At 44.2% G+C, this 22,918-nt stretch overlaps 1 protein-coding gene across 1 annotated transcript; it reads left to right on the top strand.

The window, feature by feature from the left end:
* Positions 1 to 320: 320 nt before the first annotated feature.
* dnaja2a (DnaJ heat shock protein family (Hsp40) member A2a) lies at positions 321 to 22,203 on the top strand. Its single transcript, XM_030376322.1, has 9 exons — positions 321 to 623; positions 1,769 to 1,828; positions 12,628 to 12,857; positions 12,935 to 13,015; positions 13,165 to 13,298; positions 13,373 to 13,569; positions 18,759 to 18,903; positions 20,298 to 20,425; positions 21,069 to 22,203. The coding sequence occupies exons 1-9, from the start codon at positions 546 to 548 to the stop codon at positions 21,255 to 21,257; spliced, it is 1,242 nt and encodes a 413-aa protein (XP_030232182.1). The 5' UTR covers positions 321 to 545; the 3' UTR covers positions 21,258 to 22,203.
* The last annotated feature ends 715 nt before the right edge of the window (positions 22,204 to 22,918 follow it).

The raw sequence follows: 22,918 nt of genomic DNA, 5'->3' as shown, positions 1-22,918 counted from the left end.
CAGCTGGTGTTATCGTTGCGGGACAAGGGAAGTGCTTTAGAAACTGCCGTAAAGCAGTACCTCTGACAGTATTACAGTGTGTGACGTCATCGCATGTTTTTAACGCCTTTTTAGAACAGATACGTGACCTTAAAAAATGCAATATTCAGCTGAGTTTATTATCTTAGCCCCACCCTTTGATAGCAACTTTAAAATTACTTGACAAAAAATTACATCGTGAGAAAAGTGGATTCTGAGGATAAAACCCCGTTGGCTCCCATTCATTCTGGACTCGCCTACGAGCGCCCCGCGGGGTCAAAGATTATTACCGCAACCAGTCCAGAAAACCGGAACTAACCCGCGAGTGCCGTGCCAGTTCTCCTCATATTAGACATTCTCTGGTGCAGCCCCGAGCGACGTACCGCCAACCTGTACCGCTGGGGGCAGCACCGAGCGCCCAGCGCTGTGATACGACGGAAGCCGACAGCGTGGAGAAGAAGAGTTTTTCCACCGGCTCTTTTCTTTCACCTCCGCCTCCCCGCTGAACGTCCATCTCGAGTCAAACGATGGCGAATGTGGTGGATACCAAGCTGTACGACATCCTCGGCGTCACCCCGACGGCCACCGAGAACGAACTGAAGAAGGTAAAGCACCGGGCGTCCAAAAATCAGATTAACTCAACTCATCTGGGTTATGTTTCGGTGGGAACCAGGAAGTGCGTTGCTATGCGTACATAGCTAGCGTTAGCCGCTAAAGTTAGCCACGACGTGGGCTAGCTGGCCTACTGTTTCAAATCATCATCTCGATAGTGTTGGGGTTTGTCCTTCTATCGCTCAAGAAAACAAGGGCAGCTGAAATGAGTTGATACCTTTTTGTCTTGATATATATATATATATATATATATATATATATATATATATATATATATATATATATATATATATATATATATATATATATATATATATATATATTGATGAGCTACACAAGTCACCTTAAGTTAGCTCATTCAGTTAGCTCACGCAGTCGAGGCTCCCGGGTTGAGGCACCACTTAACACGCTGTCTTACATGATGTCACAGACAGCCTGTCCTACATGATGTCACAGACAGCCTGTCCTAAATGATGTCACAGACAGCCTGTCCTACATGATGTCACAGACAGCCTGTCCTACATGATGTCACAGACAGCCTGTCCTACATGATGTCACAGACAGCCTGTCCTACATGATGTCACAGACGGCCTGTCTTACATGATGTCACAGACGGCCTGTCTTCCAGCATGTCACAGACAGCCTGTCTTATATGATATCACAAACAGCCTGTCCTATATGTTATCAGTCACAAACAGCCTGTCTTGTATGATATCAGTTACAACCTGTATTGCATAGCTTCACACAACGCCTGAGGTCTTTAATAACCTTAAACAATGTGTTGATTGTGAGGTGGTAAGATTATGGCATGGCTGTAGATGAAGCACTCATTACCAACCAACTCATTATTGCAAAGGTCCGGTTCTAGCCTGATATACATGTTTCTTTAAACTCCACTCATTACCAAGGCCCGGTTCCAACCTGATCTACATTTTTGTTTAAATCTACTCATTACCAGGGTCCAGTTCTACCCTGATATACATGTTGGTTTAAACTCCACTCATTACCAGGGTCCGGTTATAACCTGACATACATGTTGGTTTAAACTCCACTCATTACCAGGGTCTGGTAAACCTCTGGTTTATCTCCATCCAAATTGCTAACTTTTGGTGCTTCCTTCTTGTTTGGCGTATTCCAGGCTTATCGGAAATTGGCAAAAGAATACCACCCAGACAAGAACCCCAATGCTGGTGATAAGGTAACACTAATGTATATATATATATTATTTATAAGTGTATATAATGTATCTCCCAAATTATCTATCTTTTCTTTGTCGCTATGATGTGATTGATGCATGTGCACTCGCCCTTTGTTTAACCCTAGCTGTTGGCATCTAACCTTAGCTGTTGGTATCTAACCCTAGCTGTTGGTTTCTAACCCAAGCTGTTGGTATTTAACCTGTGGATTTATTTAAACTGTAATATAAATTAGTTTTTCAACAAGGTTAGGCATGGATTTTCCTTCACAGGGGATTTTAATGTTAAGACCCAAAAAGGAAATGGTTTATCAATACTTTAGTGATAGACCTGTATATGTTTTGAGTATTTTCAGAAGGTTTATTTGAAGAAGAGAAAAAATAATAATGAAGATCTGCTGTAATCAGGGCTCTACACAAACTTTTTTTTACTAAGTTACAAAAATTTAGGAGCACAGGGAAAAAAATGGGGGCACAATAGGTTTTTGTTTAGAACATTTATTAGCGTGCAGAAATTGCACACGCCAACAGCAACAACTTACTAAAGCAAAATTAAGACAAATAAATAGACAAGATTACATTTAGGCTACACAAAACGGCACCAATTTCGGCTTCCACCATACCAGGGTTATTGGGCTGGGTGCGATTTATGTAGAAATCGGGACAGCGAGAATGCCAAGTGGACTTGATGTGTTTCACCACAGCTTTGCGTTTCAGATTAGGGTTCCCCGTTATAAACAGAGAGGAGCTTGCCATTGCCGATGGGGCTCCCTTACAAAATGTACAGAACATTTTCATGTTCTTAGCATCATAAACTAGCCACCCGAAATCCTTCAACCAGTCTGGGGTTGAATTTGTAGACTATCGACTACAGTAACAGCATTAACTTTCTCCTCGCAGTCTATTCATAATATTGTAATGACCACGGAAGAGGCAGTGAATGAAGTATTGATTAGACAGCGATTTAGATACCCAAAAAACCGTGGAACACACAAGACTGGTAGGTAAACAAAACCCGCTAAACCCTCCCGTAGCGCCTCCCGCGCTACGGCCATCCGGAGGCGCACAGAGCTTTTGGCCGTGAAATTATACATACAATACAATACAATTATATTATATACTATTATATATAGAGCTCGGGGAGTCGCAAACGGCAACAATCACTTTCTCCTCCATTCTGCGGTTCACCCCGGACTGCACTGCAGGGTGGAACGGTTGGCCGGTTGAAAACTGATTGGCTGTTACGTTGCGCACGTCACTCAGTGGCCACGCTGTTGAACGCTGATTGGCCGTCATCACGCCAATGTCGCGGCAAAGTTTAAATATTTCAACTCGAGCAAAAGTGGCGTGCTGCAAATCCTTTATTATGTCCATGGCAAATCCACCTGAAATCCACGTGAACGCGCTCGCCCGTGCCGGGCAAAAGTGTTGCGCTGCAAATGGAATCGTTGCTTTGCATGGAATCGTTTCACCCCTTCGCGTTTGGTGTGAACGCACAGTATAGTGCGCTGTGGAGAAGTCACTCGCACGTGTGCTCCTGTTTTGTTTTTCTCGTTCGCACGCCAAAATATTCACTCGCAAATGTGAGTGAAACGGGCGCACTGTAGAGCCCTGGCTGTAATGATGGTCAGCCGTTTATTATGGTCAGTAAGCTGGGCCACTGACTTACAATAACCCTCATCTCATATTTATTAATATGGTTTCAACCTTTTGCATTGTTTGTGTCTCTCCATTACGTGACAGTTGGGGTCGTTGACTTTAAAGGGCTCATGTAATGCCGCCAGGTGTGGGTGTGATTAGCTGGTACAAGCCGTTTGGGTAGTAATAGTGACGTCACAAGTTGGCGTGTCCACCTAGATGTACGATGGATCAGTTTACCACCCTACCAAGTGGACTGTAGCAAACGTTGCTCATCTATCCTTCATATATCTGGGTGAAAACGCCCTTTGGGATGCAGTGTTTCCCACAGACCAAGGACCGATGTGTGGTGCGCGGGGGGGGTGGGGGCGGCACGGCGACGCGGCACGGCGACGCGGCACGGCGACGCGGCACGGCGACGCGGCACGGCGGCGTCAGCGCACGATAGGGCTGAACGATTTCAGGAAAAGATTGCATTGCGATTTTTCTGGCAGATATTGCGATTTCGATTTTCTTCACAATTTTCTTCAAATCAAGCTTCAGTGCAATATTCATTATTTACAGTAATATTTACAAACATGACATCATACCATTAAAACATTACATGCCATTACTCTAATGTAAGAATGAAAACTAAAGTTAAGAATCTATTTTAAATGTATTTATTAAGAAACATAAATGTAAACTAAAGTCCTTGACCAGTTGCAGTTGTTACAAATGAACTAAAAGAGCCATCTTTGACTGTCTTAACTTAGAAAAGTACTACTACTTTTTAAGACGGTCAAAGCTGGCTCTTTTAGTTAATTTGTGCATTAGAGTATAACAACAAAGGGAGAGACGTCGGAGAACCCAACGCAGTCTATTCGTAATATTGTAATGACCACGGAAGAGGCAGTGAATGAAGTATTGAATAGACAAGAGATTTATTAGATAGGCCTACCTAATAAACCGTTGGAACACACAAGACCGGAAACATAGCAACTCCGGTAAACAAACCCCAAGAAGCCCAATCCCTATGAGAGCTCCCCGCGCTACGGCCGTCCGGCGGTGCACAGAGCTTTTGGCCGTGATATTATATAAACAAATATTATATTACGATACTATTATATAGAGCTCCGGGAGTCGCAAACGGCAACATTCACTTTCTCCTCCATGCTGCAGTTCACCCCGTACTGAACTGCACTGAGTTTGACGGTTGAACGCTGATTGGCTGTTACGTTACACATGTGACTCAGTGGCCACACTGTTGAACGCATGTTAACCATTGCAACGCCGGTAAACAAACCCCTCGAAGAGAGCTCCCAGCCCTACGGCCATCCGGAGGCTCACTCAGCTTTTGGCCATGATATTATATATAAAATTATATTATATTAATTCGCCCGATTCGCGTCTCTACGTTGACGCGTGAACGTACAGTAAAACCGAAAAAAACGTGTCTTTGGCGATCCCGAGATCGCGTTGTCTGAAATCGTGATTTCGATCAGAAAACGATAAATCGTTCAGCCCTAGCGCACGAGTTTAGTTTTTACCTGAACTTTTGATTCTGTGACATTCAAGGAATGAATTGCAACAGACGACTAAAACTGGAAGTTTTTATTTCAAGTACAAATAAACTCAAGACCTACCTGAACCAATATTTAACTATTTTAGGAAAAAAAAAAAAATAGTAGGGGATGCTCGAATATTCGGCCAACCGAAAATGTTTGGCCGAAAATGGCCCAAAACATAATGTTTGGTTTCGGCCGAAGGAGTAAAACGGCCGAAAATAATACACAGAACATTTTTATTTTTGATAAAAAAAAATAATTAAAAAAAATGTTTCACTCATATTTAAATGTACATTGTTCTTAGATTCTTGCTATAAGGTCTGCTGGAATGTTAGAAAACGTTCAGGATTAAATAAATATTTTGTATCAAATTTGTAATTGATTTTTTTTATTGAAAAGCAAGACAAAAAAGTTTATAAAGGACATTTAATTGTTTGATTTATGCAATGGTGAAAAATTAAAGCAAAATAAATGAAAAACAGCAAAAGCCGTTTCAGTATATTCGGTTTCGGCCAAGAATTTTCATTTGGGTGCATCCCCAACAAATAGTAACAATAAACTACTAGGTACAACAAGGCAACTAACTAAAATAATGAAACTGCATTAGCCTAATGTGCAAAGCTTGCATGCCCCATCAGAACAGACTGTTCAACTTAATTTCAGACTAAGCTAACTACCTCCTCAAGCTGCTCCGTCTTGTCTGGACGAAGCCTTTTTTGGCGCAGAAAAAACTTTTCAATACTCATCTGGATTAAAGCAACAAACATTCAGAGTCAGAATAAAATAATATTAAGAATAGAATGTAATAAATGTTTTCTATTCTTTTTGATATGGGCACCGTATAGGCCTATCTAAACTATAACCGCATTTCATCTTAATCGCAGTGTTCGCTGCGTTACCAACAACGTTGTCTATGATGACGGGTGCGGGATGTTCAATATCAATAACGTTGAGTTCATAAAGCTAATATTACCTTTTCTGAGTTAACAAAAAATGTGGGCAGGTGTGTTGGACCACAGTATATCATACTAACCTTTGGTAAACTGCAAATGTCGCCGACAGTCTTCTCTGTGCCAAATATATTTTTCCATTGACCTCAAGCATTGCGCGTGGACAGGAGGAGCGGGCAAATCAGCCGGCAGTGAGTGTGCATGTATCTTCAGTGTGTATTATGGGTGTGACGATACACTCGACTCACGAGACGAGACACGATATTGGGTTAACGAGAAGGATACGGGACGAGATTTTAAGAAAACTATGACAAAATATATGACTGGACCAACAGACTTTTATTTAACCGAGTTGCCCATACATTTTGAAATGTTTTATTATAACTCTTGACATGCATGAAATTGAAAATAAAACTAAAATGTATAAAAGTTAAAGTTAAATAAATTAAATATTTCTCTTTTTTTCAAGTGCAAACAATATTATGTGCAAAACCAAATCAAAGTACCCAAAATGCTGCCAAACAAATGATTTAAAAGTAGCGGGGGCATCTTCGACGGTAGTACGGGTATTTTCCGACGTCATACTGGCTGTCTTTAGCTGTGTTCGAAATCGTTCCCTATACGCTCACTAGGGCTGTCAAAATTGCTCAAAAATGACAATCGAATGTTCGTTTGGAAAAAAATCACGAATTCGAACTATTCGAATATCGCGTTTTTGGATAAATTTCGAACGAATATTCGAACTTCGAATATGTTTGCCGTCTCGTTGAGAGTGCTGGTGGGCCGCGGCTTCCTGCTGGGCATTTCCTTACTTTAAAACGAGGGACATCGCGAACAGACAGAGGCTCATTCACAAAGCAGTTAGGCGCTTGTACCGCGGGAGTGTTTTTTCACATTCAAATATTATGAGGGACATCACGAACAAACAGAGGCTCACTCACAAAGCAGATAGGCGCTTGTGTAACCGAGCGTTGGCACTTAGATATTTATATGACAAGAATGACACAAGCGTGGAAGGGAAAATAGTCTCGTTTACTTAGTACATATCAGAAGTCACCCAGTCACAGCGTGAGAGCTGGAATACCTATATCCAAGTACGGAAACCCCGAGGGGATAAAATACATTCGCTCTTCACAATACTAGTCTGTTACACTTGTACCGCGGGAGTGTTTTTTTCACATTTGAATATTATGAGGGACATCGCGAACAGACAGAGGCTCATTCACAAAGCAGATAGAGGCGCTTGTACCGCGGGAGTGTTTTTTCACATTCGAATATTAATTTTCACGTTCGAATTCGCGTTGTTGGATACATTTCGAACGAATATTCGAACTTCGAATATTCGTTGACAGCCCCAACGCTCACTCACTATTCCCTGTGTTCATGATATAGTGCACTACATAGGGAACGAACAAACAAGAATTCGGACACTACGTTGAACATTTCTAAAAGTCATTTGCGTCAGTAAATGCGCCGGGTATTTGTGTGATAGGGTGATAGGGAACGAAATCGTTCCCTATCACGGATATAGTGCACTATATAGGGTGCTCGCCATTTTGTAGTGGTGTTCGAATTCTCAGTGGTTAATTTCATGCACAATATAGTGCACTTAAAATACCCAATGAATAGTGAACGATTTCGAACACGGCTCATGTTTCAAAAAGTGACGTGAGTCAGTGGAGGGGGGGGGGGGGGGGCAGGCAGAGACTGTGTGTGAGCCGGAGGCAGAGCGGGAGAGACATAAGCAGAGTTACGAAATAGCAGGCGGCAGGCGCGGTTCGAAACTGGTGTTATTTGGAACAAATGTGCTGTAATTTCAACGCAAATGAAATTATATCGATATTGACGATATGGTCTCGTTTCATATCGCGTTTGAAAAAATATCGATATATTTTAAATAACGTTATGTCGCCCAGCCCTACTATAGCCGTGATAGGGAACGATTTTGAACACAGCTTATGGCTGCTTCTCCTCCTCTTCTTCTTCTTTTCCTTCTCCTTTAGGTTCTGGCAGGCTAGACGTAGCAAAGGCGCAATACTGCCCCCACAGGCCACAAATAGAAGGTTGGATAGCTCACAAATCTCGCGAGACAGATTTTTAACGCAACGGGTAATATCGTCGAGTTTAATCTCGCGAGATCTCTTGGCACGAGATCTCGTCACACCCCTAGTGTGTATTGGCCAATCTGATTTGTCTAGACACGATTGCGATTCAGCCTACGCATAGCATGCGCGCAAACTCACAGCCAGACACAAGAACAAGAAGAGCAGCTTTTCTTTAAAGGTCCCATGACATGAAAATCTCAATTTATGAGGTTTTCTAACATAAATATGAGTTCCCCTAGCCTGCCTATGGTCCCCTAGTGACTAAAACTTGCGTTTGGTGTAAAACGAGCACTAGCTGTTCTGCTCGCCTTTGAAAAAACGGAGGTGTCATGCCAAATTTGTACCGGCTGCCAAATTTGTACCGGGTGCGTCATCCATACGTAATCCATTCCAAACCTGCCTGGCAGCAGATGATCGTGTCGTCCGTTGCCGGGCAGGCTTCAAAAAACATTTGCGCTCATGTTGCCAAAGACGAAATAACATAATACAGTTAACGGATCGCTAGATAACACTTGTTTTTACTTTATATTTGTATTGTATTTAATAGTTTAATCAAATTTAGCTAGTAAACTGAGTGTTTAAAGCGGGTTTCAAAAAACATTTGCGCTCATGTTGCCAAAGACGAAATAACATAATACAGAAAACGGATCGCTAGATAACACTTGTTTTTACTTTATATTTGTATTGTATTTAATTGTTTAATCAAATTTAGCAAGTAAACTGAGTGTTTAAAGCAGGTCAAGGACGAAATGGCACAATACAGGTAACGGATCGCTAGATAAAAGGTTTGCGAATGTTCGTGAACCTTTCACGTCATTCGACGCGATCATCTGTTGCCAGGCAGGTTTGGAATGGATTACGTATGGATGACGCGCCCGGTAGAAATTTGGCAGACGGTACAAATTTGGCATGACAGAGGCTCAAGCGCGCTGATTTGGAATGTCTGTATTCATGACGTCACCAAGAATCTCAGCTCCTCCCCTTACTCTGCCTGGCCCGCCCAGAGACGTTGGCCCGCCAATGAGACTCGACCGTGTGTGTGTGTGTGTGTGTGTGTGTGTGTGTGTGTGTGTGTATGTACACACACTGTAACTTGCCGGTTCTTCTCATAAATGACGTGTCTTGTATTTCCACAACGAGACTGTTGTGGGGGTTATCTGAGCCATGGTTGAGAAGGAATTGGGGGAAAGGAACTTTGGCTTTGACTCGCTGAAGTACATAAACTGCGACATGCCGCCGGTTGCCGCGAGGCACTATCGCCCGGCAGCGGGCAGACGGCAGCAGGCAGCGCGCGGTTCAGTCGACTTCAGGTTGATGTGAAAGTGGAAGAACCAGAGACGTCGCAGAACCCGACAAAGTCGTTTGTGATTCATAATATCGTCTGGAGGCGCACACAGCTTTTGGCCGTGATAATATGTATTAAATGATATATATTATTTAGATATAGAGCTCCAGGACTGTAACGCAAGTGTTGTACACTTCCTTATTATTTGGATAACCGTTCTGCTTTTGGTGTTATATGGCGCATAACACGTCGGACTCTCGTCTCTGGTATTTCTACAACGAGACTCGTATTGGGGGTTATCTCAGACATGGTTGAGAAGGAATTGGGGAAAGGAACTTTGGCTTTGACTCGCTGAAGTACATGAACTGCGACTTGCCGCCGGTTGCCGCGAGGCACCATCGCCCGGCAGCCGGCAGCAGGCAGCGCGCGGTTCAGTCGACTTCAGGTTGATGTGAAAATGGAAGAACCAGAGACGTTGCAGAACCCGACAAAGTCGTTTGTGATTAATAATATCATCTGGAGGCGCACACAGCTTTTGGCCGTGATAATGTGTATTAAATGATACAGATTTCTATGTATTATATGATATTATTTAGATATAGAGCTCCAGGACTGTAACGCAAGTGTTGTACACTTCCTCGTCGGACTCTCGTCTCTGGTATTTCTACAATGAGACTCGTATTGGGGGTTATCTCAGCCAAGGTTGAGAATGAATTGGGGGGAAGGAACTTTGGCTTTGACTCCCTCAAACACATGAACCACGACATGGAGGAGAAAGGGATTGTTGGCGGCGAATGTCTCCCGCTTGAGCCACCCCCACCCTCCTCCTTGACCCGCCTCGCTCCTCCTCATTTGCATTATAGCTACAGACACCAAAACAGCGCATTTGGGGGAAGCTCAATGTGTCTGGCTCGGAGTGGCTGTAACTCGGCACCACGGCTGAATTTCGGGAACGTCTTTGAATACTGTTAGTTGCCCACTAATACCTATATTAAAGAATACATAAAATAGCATGTCATGGGACCTTTAATGACATAGAAAAGAAAGATTAGAACGAAAATAAAACTGAAACCTATTTTTTGCATGCTTGCATATTGTGTTATAATGCAAGCTGCATTGGTTATTGCATTGTTCATAGAAAGTCATATTTGTGACAAAAGCTTTCTCTCTTATAAAATATTAGATAAGTTAATTCATCTGTTGTTTTTAATGATCATCACAAAAGTAGGAAGTGATTAGCAAATTAGCAAAATCACGCATAGAATTTTCTTTGTTGCATCAAGATGCATCAATAATCGCTTCAGAATCGAACCGTTGACCTCATCGGAATCTAATCGTGAGGTGCCAAGAGATTCCCACCCCTAGCACGTTGGTTGGGTCCGCACGAGAGAGTATCTCAAAGGAATTGTAGCCCAAACAGTCGCATGGTTGATCCATAGATCTGGTAGGTCAGATGGTTTTCTACGTCAGCTGAACTACGATGCTGCCAACCAACTCTGCTTTCCGATATTTGGTTATTTCCAATAGCCTAGGCCAGAGTCCTGCATGGGTCCATTTTTTGAGATCCGCACCCGCAATGTCCAGCACCAGATCCGCCACCTAAGACATTTTTTTATATATATACCTTCTTTTCTCTTTTCTAGTCAAGCTATAAACAAAAAAAAGTGCCAAGTTTTGAATTGGTTGGTTTCACATGTAGCGATTAAAACATTTCTGCAATACTTGGACACAAGATTTAAAACAGTATTTTTTTCCTACATTAAAATCAAAAAATAAAAAAGATCACCTCACTCTCACTCTCACCCATGATAATATCAAAATGAAATCCGCACCCTCCCGGACCCGTTGACATTTGGCCCGTTACCCGACCCGTGCTCGCGATAAATCACACACAAGCTGAATTCATTCAAATTAATGTGCTTTATTTTTATCTTGCACTATTGGAGTACATATACCCTCTTGCGCTCCGCCTCCACAGGGGAGACATTGATTCACATTGACCGGCAGTGGCTCTGCTTATAGGTCGGAATGTAGAGGCCAACGATCCTTGACAGGTTGGGTACTTTATTCTTTCTTACACACAACCGGACTCGTTCATGACTTCACTAAACTGACACGCACACTACCTTCTCCGCTCTCCTCGCTCGTCCACTCACTTGCTGACGACAAACCAACACACTTGCACATGCACACAGAGCCAGTGATATGCGTACGAGATAGGCCTACTTTCTCGTGAGCACCAGATACTTTCTCGTGCTCACGAGAAACGTTCAAAATATATATTTTAAACCACGTCCCTGTTATGGTTTCCGCACTTTTCTGTTGTGACAATCATACAATCAAATAGTTTATTTTTAAAATGCATTACCTTATTATTATAGTAGGACTCATAAATACATACTGTTAGGGAAATCTGTTTATGTTTTAATACGCGTTTCTGGAATTTATTTTTTAAATATATATCGGCAGACATCGGATTTTTAATCAACATATATTTGTATCGGCCATAAAAATCCTTTATCGGTCGGGCTCTAGTTGCACTGGTAATACTGATCAAGAAAGGTCCTGTTATCCAGTAACCGCCTGCAACTTTAGTGTGGTGACGGGGAGAAAATTATTGAATCGTTGACATCAAATTGACAATTCCGCCTTTGCTAAGCCCCGCCCCCTGTGGTTACGGTTGCTATGCCTGTGAAGCGCCCGGCCTGTCAGTATTGCGTTTTAATTGATGTCTTTGAGATATTCCAGCGAGATACACGCATTTCCAGGATAATAGTTCTGAATTTCTGAATTATTGTGCATGAAGGGCATTAAGATGGTCAGGTACCAGATTCCATTCTCTCTGGACATGTTTCCTGTTTCTAGAATTGGTCATAGCTCAAAGGTCGTTCTAGGAAGCGCCTTAGCCAAGGGTCAATTGGGTCGAAAACTGGGCCTTTTGAGTTGAGCTTTTATTTTATTTACACTAGGGCGGAAGAACCGGCTAGGTCCAGTCCGGAACCCATCTGGTCTCCTGATAAACTAACCCTATAAAACAGTAGTTAAACTAACCCTTTAACACAATAGTTAAACTAACCCGTTAACACAGTAGTTAACTAACCCTATAAATCGGTAGTTAAACTAGGCCTATAAATCTGTAGTTAAACTAAACCTTTAACACAGTAGTTAAACTAACCCTTAACACAGTAGTTAAACTAAGCCCCTTCATGCATAGTAGTCTGGGTTGGTTGTTTCTGTATTCAGAATGAGTTGTACTAAATCCCCTGGTTTCTTCCAGTTCAAAGAGATCAGCTTCGCCTACGAGGTGCTCACCAACCCTGAGAAAAAGGAGCTGTACGACCGCTACGGCGAGCAAGGCCTGCGGGAGGGTGGTGGGGGCGGGGCCGGCATGGACGACATCTTCTCCCACATCTTCGGCGGTGGCCTCTTCGGCTTCATGGGGGGTCAGGGGGGTCGCTCCCGCAACGGGGGCCGGAGGAGAGGGGAGGACATGGTGCACCCCCTCAAGTAAGTCCCGGGACATCTCTCGGCAACGCTGGTTTACCAGTACTAGTAAAAGTCAACATGCTGCTCTCTTTTCACAGGGTCACCCTGGAAGACCTTTACAATGGGAAAACTACTAAACTACAACTTAGCAAGAACGTCCTCTGCAGCACTTGTAACGGGTGAGTCTTGAGGGAGCTCGGTTTCCTCTTCCTGCAAGCGGCAGCTTCCTGTGGCGGTCTGTGTATCCAGCAGTAAACTGAGGTGGGGTCACAGCACGCTCGCTACCTGGACCTTCTCCTCACATGTTGTGACGTTTATGCCGCTGCAGGCAAGGAGGCAAGACGGGGGCGGTGCAGAAGTGTGGGACCTGCCGGGGCCGAGGGATGAGGATCATGATCAGACAGCTGGCCCCCGGGATGGTCCAACAGATGCAGTCTGTGTGCACAGACTGCAACGGGGAAGGTGGGCGCGCTGACCGACACACTGAGTTCTCGGGCTCAGGAGCAGAGCCTCACCGTTTGCCCTCATGTTCCTAGGAGAGGTGATCAGCGAGAAAGACCGCTGTAAAAAGTGTGAGGGCAAGAAGGTGGTGAAGGAGGTGAAGATCCTGGAGGTGCACGTGGATAAGGGCATGAAGCACGGGCAGAAGATCACCTTCGGAGGGGAGGCAGACCAGGCCCCGGGCGTGGAGCCAGGAGACATCGTCCTGGTCCTACAGGAGAAGGAGCATGAGGTCAGTGGAGCACATCTTCTAGAACTGACACAGCATGTTTCATATGGTCTTCAACATGGTTATCCATGTTACCACCAACTGGATCAACTGTCTTTTAGAGAAAATAGAGTAGAATCCTATGTCTCCGTCTGGAACGGCCCCCTCTGCCTGGACCGCCTGGGTGTGTAGTCATCGTGATGACGATGGGCCATTAGTAACCTCTGACGTCACAGTGAAGGGACTCGGGCGGCGAGGGGTGTGTGGAGCTCTGTGTGTGTGTGTGTTTGTGTGTCACGGTTTGTGTAGCCTTTCATATACAACGCTCAGTCACAACTATGATACGAAGAAGCTATCAAATAGTTACCGTGGCTGCTAACCATGGGGATACCACACCCCCCTCTATGTTTAGCTCCTCCCCTGTAGCGGGGGTGTTGTGACGTGGACGTAACGACGCGTTCCCTACGCTGAGCTAGGGCTTGGCGATATTGCAAAAATTATTATCACGATTATTGTTTCGATATCGATATTAATCGCGATATATAATTTGATACTGCTGAAGTCTGAAGAAACCAGTGTGTTCATTAGTTAAACCATACACTTGTTTATTACCATATTTGTGATAAGGGTACATTTAATCACATTTAAATTAGTGCTGTCAAGCGATTAAAAAAAAAAAATCAAATTAATTACAGGCTCTGCGTTTAATTAACGCAGAGCCTGAATTAATCGCATACTTACATTTTTCCGAGAAAGTATGTAGAAATTATTGAATTCAATTAAATTATGGCAGATTAATGATTCAATGAATAATAGACTTTAAAGTTCAATTAAAACATGTCTTTCATTAACATACGGTTTATTTTAAGATCAAATTAATAACATTTCCATCTCACTCAAGATCCAATGCATCTCAGTCGAGTGTGGCTTGACGAGGCTGCCTGCTAGCGCCAGCTTCAGGGGCTGTGGCAGCTAGTACCTGCGAGCTTGCTACCAAATGTTTTGCGTTGAGGTGATATTTAAAGGAGCATTTCACCGGTGGAGGCATGAATATGTATTGAAATTGGGTCCTATATGTAGTCGAATAATAAAATTCAAATTTGGTGCCGTCTTGACCGAGAAAAGGCAGAAAGTGACTTTTTGGCGCTTGTGGATTGAAAACAACTCCCAGCATGCACCACGATGCACAGCTTCGCTGGCCAATCCCGCTGATCTAGATCTCTGCCTATCGGACACCTCGCTGTTCCATCTACCAAGCTGATACCACAAGACTGCTTGAAAATCATTTCACACAACATTTCTACCGGCAACAAGTTTTGATTTGTCGCGCCACACTTTTGCCGTGCACAGGCGAGCGCATTCACAAGAATTTGTTGCGCGAAAAATTCGCTCGAGTTCAAATATTTGAAATTTGACGTGAATTTCGCGTGATGACAGCCAATCAGCGTTCAACAGTGTGGCCACTGAGTCACATGTGTAACGTTACAGCCAATCAGCGTTCAACCGTCAAACTCAGTGCAGTGCAGTCCGGGGTGAACTGCAGCATGGAGGAGAAAGTGAATGTTGCCGTTTGCGACTCCCGGAGCTCTATTATATAATATAATATTTGTATATATAATATCAAGGCCAAAAGCTCTGTGCGCCTCCGGATGGCCGTAGCGCGGGGAGCTCTCATAGGGATTGGGCTTCTCGGGTTTGTTTACCGGCGTTGCTATGTTTCCGGTCTTGTGTGTTCCAACGGTTTATTAGGTAATAATAATAATAATAATAGATTCAATTTATATAGCGCTTTTCTCACACTCAAAGCGCTTAGGTAGGACTATCTAATAAATCTGTCTATTCAATACTTCATTCACTGCCTCTTCCGTGGTCATTACAATGTTATGAATATACTGCGTCGGGTCCTCCGACGTCTCTCCCTCTTCCACAAAAGGTAAAGACATGCAATGGTGGTTATCTTGTTGTGGCGCGACAAATTCGAAATTAGGCCTACCTAATAAAGCGTTTTTTTTTTTTTTTTAATCATTGCTTTATTGGCCTAATCTGAGGAGAAATCTATGCCATAAACAAAAATATTATAGGCCTTTATTACACGGGTCTTCTCAATGGGGTTGAAGCGTTCACTTGCATGGGTAGTAGTCCGGTAACTTGTCAACCCCAGCGTCTTTGGTTGCAACCAAAGACGTGGACTATTTCTCTGCTGACCAACACTACGAATGCTGGTAACGAATTATAAATTGTAAAAAGACACACCATGTGAAGTTATTTTTTCGTTTTGGCAAGTAGCAGTGTAATAAGCAAGATAATGTAGCCTATAGAACGTTGCCGGTCATGCTCGGGCTCATAATTAAAGTTAATGTGTCGGGCCGGGCTCAGACAGAACGTGCTCGGGCCGGGTCGGGCTTGATTTTCTGGGCCCGATCTAAACTCTACCCTCCATTGGTCGTATAGCGCGACTGCGGCCCACTTAAAAATAAATAAATAATAATAGTAAAACGGTTAACCGTGTACACGAAAAAAAAGGGGTTGTGTAACCGTTTTACGAGAATCCTCCCCTCTTAACGCAAAAAAATTCATATCTTCTTCAGCTACTTGTTAGGAGCGGGAGCGGGAGCTATTGTTTGCATTCCCGCCACCTGGGCTGGAGTGGTGGACCGGGGATTTCTTTTTACATTTTTGTGGGAGTGACTGCTAAACATTCAGTGACGTTAATGTTGCCTGTGTTGTTTCCCTTTTCCCTCGAAACTGAATTTCACCAAAATAATGGCGAATTCCGCTGCATTCCGCTGCATATTGTAAATGTGACGTGTGATGTGCCTTGTCCCTGTTACATGTTATATGTGCTGCAGAACAGGAACCTGCTGGAAATCAGTTATTTTACTGAGACGAGCCCGTTTTAAATTGTAACTTTGTTACTATTAATACTTTGCTGTATAATTTTAAAAAAAAATCGGTAGATTCCGTTTTTATTGTCAGATTCCGTGATTCCGTCCGCGTTATCGCGGAAATCATAGAGCCCTAAATAATCTGCGTTAATTATTTTAACGCATAATTCTTTCTGTGATTAATTAATCGAAATGAACGCGTTAATTTGACAGCCCAAATTTAAATCTAAACATTTAACTTCACAAACATGTTTTATTTGCCCCCAACAGAACAATATAAGGTAAGCTATTGAAAATAATGTAAATAAAAATAAAAGCTCTGACTTCTGTCACATTAAACTCCTTTGGCAGGGCTTCAGAAAACATCATAAATCTTGTAGAAGGAAAACCAATACATAAAAAGTAAAAAAGTGGATGAACAAAGGCCCTGGCACATGAACTGAACTTTAAAGGAGACATATTATGGTCTTTTCCCAACAAGTAAACATGGTATTTGAGTTCCAGAAAACATGTTTTTGAAGCTGTTGGCTGGAAATAGCTTTTAGGAAAAAAAATATCGTCTACCGCTATTCCCCTCTGTTTCAGTCCCATTCAGAATGCGCTGTTTCTGGTGTCTACGTTGATGCAAATGAGCTGCTGCCCATTGACCAATGAGCTGTCAGACTGAACCAAAGCATGGAGGAGAATGGATTGTTGCCGTTTGCTGACTCCTGGAGCTCTATATCTATATAATATAATATAACATAATAATATTATGCGCCTCGGATGATATTATGAATAATAAAGACTGTCTGACGTCTCTGGTACTTCCACAAGTAAAGACTCGTAGTGGGGGATATCTAGGCCATGGTTGAGAAGAATTGGGGGGAAGGAACTTTGGCATTGAATCTCTGAGGTCCATGAACCGCGACATGGAGAAGAAAAGGATTGTACTCCGGGAGCTGAGCTGCAGGACTGCCTCTGAGCTCCCCGCGCGGGAGCTGCCGTCAAAGCCGTCTGGCCGCAGTCCGGCAGCTCCTGCGCTGTACTCCGGGAACTGAACTGGCGCCGAAGCATACATATATATATATATATATATCTCTCTATCTCTATCTCTAGCTAGCGCTCCGGGAGTCGTAAACGCAACATTCACTTTCTCCTCCAAGCTGCCCTCACCCTGGACTGCACTGCACTGAGTTTGACGGTTGAACGCTGATTGGCTGTTACGTTACACATATGACTCAGTGGCCACGTTACATGACGTAGCCTATGCCCGGTGTTCAGTTACCCAACATTTATCGCATGCATTTATTAGCTCCTTAATGTTGTCTAAGTTTAACATTTGTAGCTTTATTAATCGCTAAATAAATAGTAGCCTATGTGTTATTTTTGATTAAATTATTATTTATTTTTTTCGGTTTTCGTTTACTGATTTTTCCTAAACAGTTATGATTTACTAACCGGTTACACGTGTACCCGGTCACACCCCTAATTGTAACCTGGTTACTTGGGGTTAATTAATTTTCCCTTGGTTCCAATAGACTAAAGGTACGGCCACACTGAACGAGTTACGCGCGTTAGAGGCGTAGAAGATCTGAAATTGTTGCATAGGTTTAGGCGTGTAACGCAACTACGCGCCTAAATAACGCGGCCAACGCGCTAACACGCGGAGATCGCTTGACCAGGTGTCACTGGCAGAGAGAGACGGAGCCGAGGACGCACAGAAGCAGAAAGAACATGGACGACCAAGTCATCGTTTCAGTATGTGCTGAAACAATGAGGAGGTGGTAAAACTCACCCAGCTGTGAGCACCTACGGAGGATGTCATGCACTAGAGTAAAGATTCTCTGACCGAGCCCGAGCCAACCCGCAGGCCAGGTCGGACCGCGAGGCAAGACCCCTCCGCTGCACGTCGGTGTCTTGTTCGCCTTGTTGGGGCTTATTTTCCCGATAATGACCAGCGTTCTATACATTAGCCCTTACATATATATTCAGCAGAGTAGGCCTAAGTAACAAATGTGTAACTTTTTTATGTGTAACTTGGGGCTCGGGCTCATAATTACAGTTAATGTGTCGGGCCGGGCAGGGCTCGCACAGAACGTGCACACACACGTATACAGCGCAGCGTTGGTGGTGATCTCAGCCATGTTTGTGGAGCAAAAGAAAAGTAGCGGGGGAAAATAAGTTTCAGGCAGGCTCATCTAGTTGCGTATGCACGTTGAACCATTTTTGTGACACAATGATAAAGCGTCAGGTTAGGCGCGTAATCTTACGAATTTGTAATCTTATGAATGCAGTAATATGATTGGCGGGAGGGAGGTGTGATGTGCTATGATGTTTCCTCTGCAGACCTACAAGCGAGAAGCCAACGACCTGCACATGACTCACCGGATCGGCCTGGTGGAGGCGCTGTGTGGCTTCCAGTTCACCCTGAAGCACCTGGACGCACGGCAGATCGTCGTCAAGTACCCAGCGGGCAAAGTCATTGAGCCAGGTAAGTCCTGAAGAAAACAGTAGGGGGCGCGGTACTCCTGAGGTAGGGCAGTAGGGGGTGGTGTATTGCTCTCCAGCCCCAGCTGCAGAGCGAATCAAATCGCAGAAGAATGGGCTAATATTATCATTTCTGAGTTAACAATAATTTTGGGCAGGGGATTCTGCGCACAGTATATCATACTAAACCTTGGTAAAACGGTCAGCGACCGTCTTCTATGTGCCAAATATCCCGCTGCTTCGGTTTTCCCTTTTAATAGGCGTGTTGAGAGGAGTAGCGGGCGAAACAGTTAGCCTACCCGCGCACCACTGGCATGAATGCTTGTCTCTGTGCGTATGTGTTAGGGATGTAACGTTACCGGTGTAACGGTAAACCCCGATAAAAATGTTTTACTAACAATTACCGTTTTCATTTCAAATACAATTATTATCTCGGTGGATAACTGCGCACGCGGTGTGGAAACCGTGTGCTTAAATCCTTCCCAGCGCTTCGTCCGAGTCTCCTGAAGTTGCCGTGCAGGCAGACTGTGTAGCCTACAACAAAATGTTTTGAAGTTTGAATCATGGCGGAAGGAGGAGACGGCGCTCAAGACATCCATCAGCCTTCTAATAGGGATGTGCATTTCTGGCAAAAATACTATTCAATATTCACTGAGAAGGATTCGAATAATATTCGAAAAATTGGCAATCAAGAACCCCCCACGCACGCTCGCACGCACAATGACACAGGGAGCGGCTTTTATGATTTGTATGAAATCAATCTGTTTATTTCACCAACTGCGCCATCAAGTAGTATGCTTGTTTATCATAGAAAGTAATTTGCATTTTTTGCAAGTTCCCGCAATTTCATCGCATAAAATTGCATAAATATGCCCCATATTTCATTGCATTTTTTAAGAATACGTGTCACATGATCAAGGATTTTTGGCCGCATAAATCACAAAAAAACGCCACATTTTTCTGGAGGGACTGCTATGTATGGGAAACACTGAAAAGGACAGATGTACTTGACTCTACCAACGCTGTCAAGCACTAGGTGTTTACTCCAACCGACCACCAGTGGGGGGTATTTTACTCCAACCGACCACCAGTGGGGGGTGTTTTACTCCAACCGACCACCAGTGGGGGGTGTTTTACTCCAACCGACCACCAGTGGGGGGTGTTTTACTCCAACCGACCACCAGTGGGGGGGTGTTTTACTCCAACCGACCACCAGTGGGGGGCGGGCGGGCGGCGAGAGGCCTGTTTTACTCCAACCGACCACCGGTGGGGTGGGCGGGCGGCGAGAGGCCTGTTTTACTCCAACCGACCACCAGTGGGGGGGGGGGGGTTTACTCCAACCGACCAAAAGTGGGGATGTTTTACTCCATAAGTGTTTATGTGCCTCCATCTCCCCAGGCTCGGTGCGGGTGGTGCGGGGGGAGGGGATGCCCCAGTATCGGAACCCCTTTGAGAAGGGAGACCTCTACATCAAGTTTGACGTCCAGTTCCCCAGCAACAACTGGATCAGCCCGGAGAAGCTGACGGTAAGGGTTGGGGTTAGAGGTGCTGAGGTTAAGGGTTGGAGGTTAAGGGTTGGAGGTTAAGGGTTGGAGGTTAAGGGTTGGAGGTTAAGGAGAGGCCGTTCAGATCAGAAAAAAAATTAAAAGCCTCCATATTCATTTGTTGATTAATGTCCAGGAGGAATTTAGTAAAGGTTCAGTAGTCCTCTGTACATGAGGGGTTTGATTAGTTAAGGTTCAGTAGTCCTCTGTACATGAGGGGTTTGATTAGTAAAGGTTCAGTAGTCCTCTGTACATGAGGGGTATGATTAGTAAAGGTTCAGTTGTCCTCTGTACATGAGGGGTCTGATTAGTAAAGGTTCAGTAGTCCTCTGTACATGAGGGGTTTGATTAGTAAAGGTTCAGTAGTCCTCTGTACATGAGGGGTATGATTAGTAAAGGTTCAGTTGTCCTCTGTACATGAGGGGTCTGATTAGTAAAGGTTTAGTAGTCCTCTGTACATGAGGGGTTTGATTAGTAAAGGTTTAGTAGTCCTCTGTACATAAAGGGTTTGATTAGTAAAGGTTTAGTAGTTCTCTGTACATGAGGGGTTGGATTAGTAAAGGTTCAGTAGGGTTAGGGGTAGCTCCGGTTCACTCTTCAGCTGACGGCAGTGTGTTCTCCTCAGGAGCTGGAGGACCTGCTGCCCTCGCGGTCCGAGGAGCCGGTGATCAGCGGCGAGACGGAGGAGGTGGACCTGCAGGACTACGACGCGGGCCAGGGCTCCTCGGGGGGCGGGCGGCGAGAGGCCTACAACGACAGCTCTGATGAGGAGGGGGGCCACCACGGCCCCGGGGTGCAGTGTGCCCACCAGTAGGACAGCCCCCGTCCCTCTCACACCCTGTGGAGAACCTGTAGGAGTTCCACCTGGAGCCAACATGTTGGTTCCTCAGACAGATTGACGAAGGTCTCCCCATGCAATCAGAAAGTGAAAGTCTAAATTAAGGGGTTTGTGAAGAGAGGTTTGTGTTCTGGGCTTGGTTTGTTTATTTATCTGTGGACTGTAAAACCCGGTCATTTATACATTGCATATGTTTATAAATGAGTCTTTGGATTCCCCCCCCCCCCCCCCCCCGATGTGACATGTGACAGCAAACGCATGTAAATCCTTCATGTGACAAAATGGACGTTTTCTTTTCTTCCACTAAATGTCAAATATCGTAGAAAATACAGCGAACAGGTGGGCATAATTCTAGGGTTGGACCCCCTAGACCCCCATACCATACCACCTTGACCTCATATCTCCCGCTCCACCTCCCGCTCCTCCTGCTCCTCAACCTCAACCTCCTCCCAAGGAGAAACAGGCCGTCTAGAAGGCTTTTCACGTTGTGATTTGTTGTTCAACGTGACTCCGCTGAGCCGTGAGATGAAGACCAGGATGCTGGACACTCACTGGTTCAGGGTTTCATTCACTCACTTGGTTCATGGTTTCATTCACTCTCCAGCCATTGTTAGAAATTGTTTATATATCTGCTTGATTTTTACTGGTTTTCTCGGTAGGTTGTTTTTACCTGTTATTTCCTTTCTATTGTTTTAATTCAAACGTTGTGTATAATATGATGAAACTGAACAGTACTTTTTTCAGCTGCTGCGTTCACTGCTTTAGGATGTGATGACCCAGGACATTGGACACCATTCGCTGGTTAAGACTGCTTTGGTTCCTACGCTGGATTTAAACAGTGGGACACACTTTATTCAAGCTGCAAACTTATGGAAAAATAAGATTGAAGTTGTTAAATAAAATATTCAAATATCAAGCATAATTTTGCCGATTTTTCTACTTATTACTTTCAACATCTACATGACACCGCTCGCTGAAAAGATGACCCTTAGATCCACTGGAGGAGCCAGAAGGCACTTTATGATACTGTTACCATATAGATATAATGTACTACTAAATTCAGATTTATTGATATTAGAAAATATATTTTTTACTTTTTAATACTTCAGTATAAAGGATGTATTGAATAATTTAGGTGCTTATTGGCCTACACATACTAATCATAAGTCAGGACGGGCTACATTTGGCTGAATTCTAAAAGGTATTGGTAATATGAAGAGCCGTTTGGGAGGCGGGAGGCAAAGGAGCTGGCTCTTGTTGGTGAGCTGATCCAAAATTCCCATCTGGTCGCGCATTGACAGTAGCGACGTGTTTACCTTCCTAATTTCCAGATTTCCCTATGGTCTCCGCTGTAAACGTCACAACGCTTTGAACTGTGGGTGATGCCGTCTCACGGAAAGGGCTCGGGTTTCGCTTCGCCTCGTGCCCACTGCCTCCGTCCGTTGACTGATCCCCATTGACTTTGAATGGGGACGGACGCGCAATGCATTGTGGATCCGTGCGCTGAAGGCTCCGTCAAAAAGTTGAAAAATGTTCAACTTTTTCGGCAGCTACGGATCCGTCATCCAATCAGATCACGTATGCAAATTTAAGCACTGACACTACTAACGCCTCGTGCCCACTGCACCGTCAGTCAA

Source organism: Gadus morhua, chromosome 14, assembly GCF_902167405.1.
Source record: "Gadus morhua chromosome 14, gadMor3.0, whole genome shotgun sequence".
Lineage (NCBI taxonomy): Eukaryota > Metazoa > Chordata > Actinopteri > Gadiformes > Gadidae > Gadus > Gadus morhua.
Note: the sequence above shows the minus strand (reverse complement) of the source record. Positions and strands in the feature narration are given on the sequence as shown.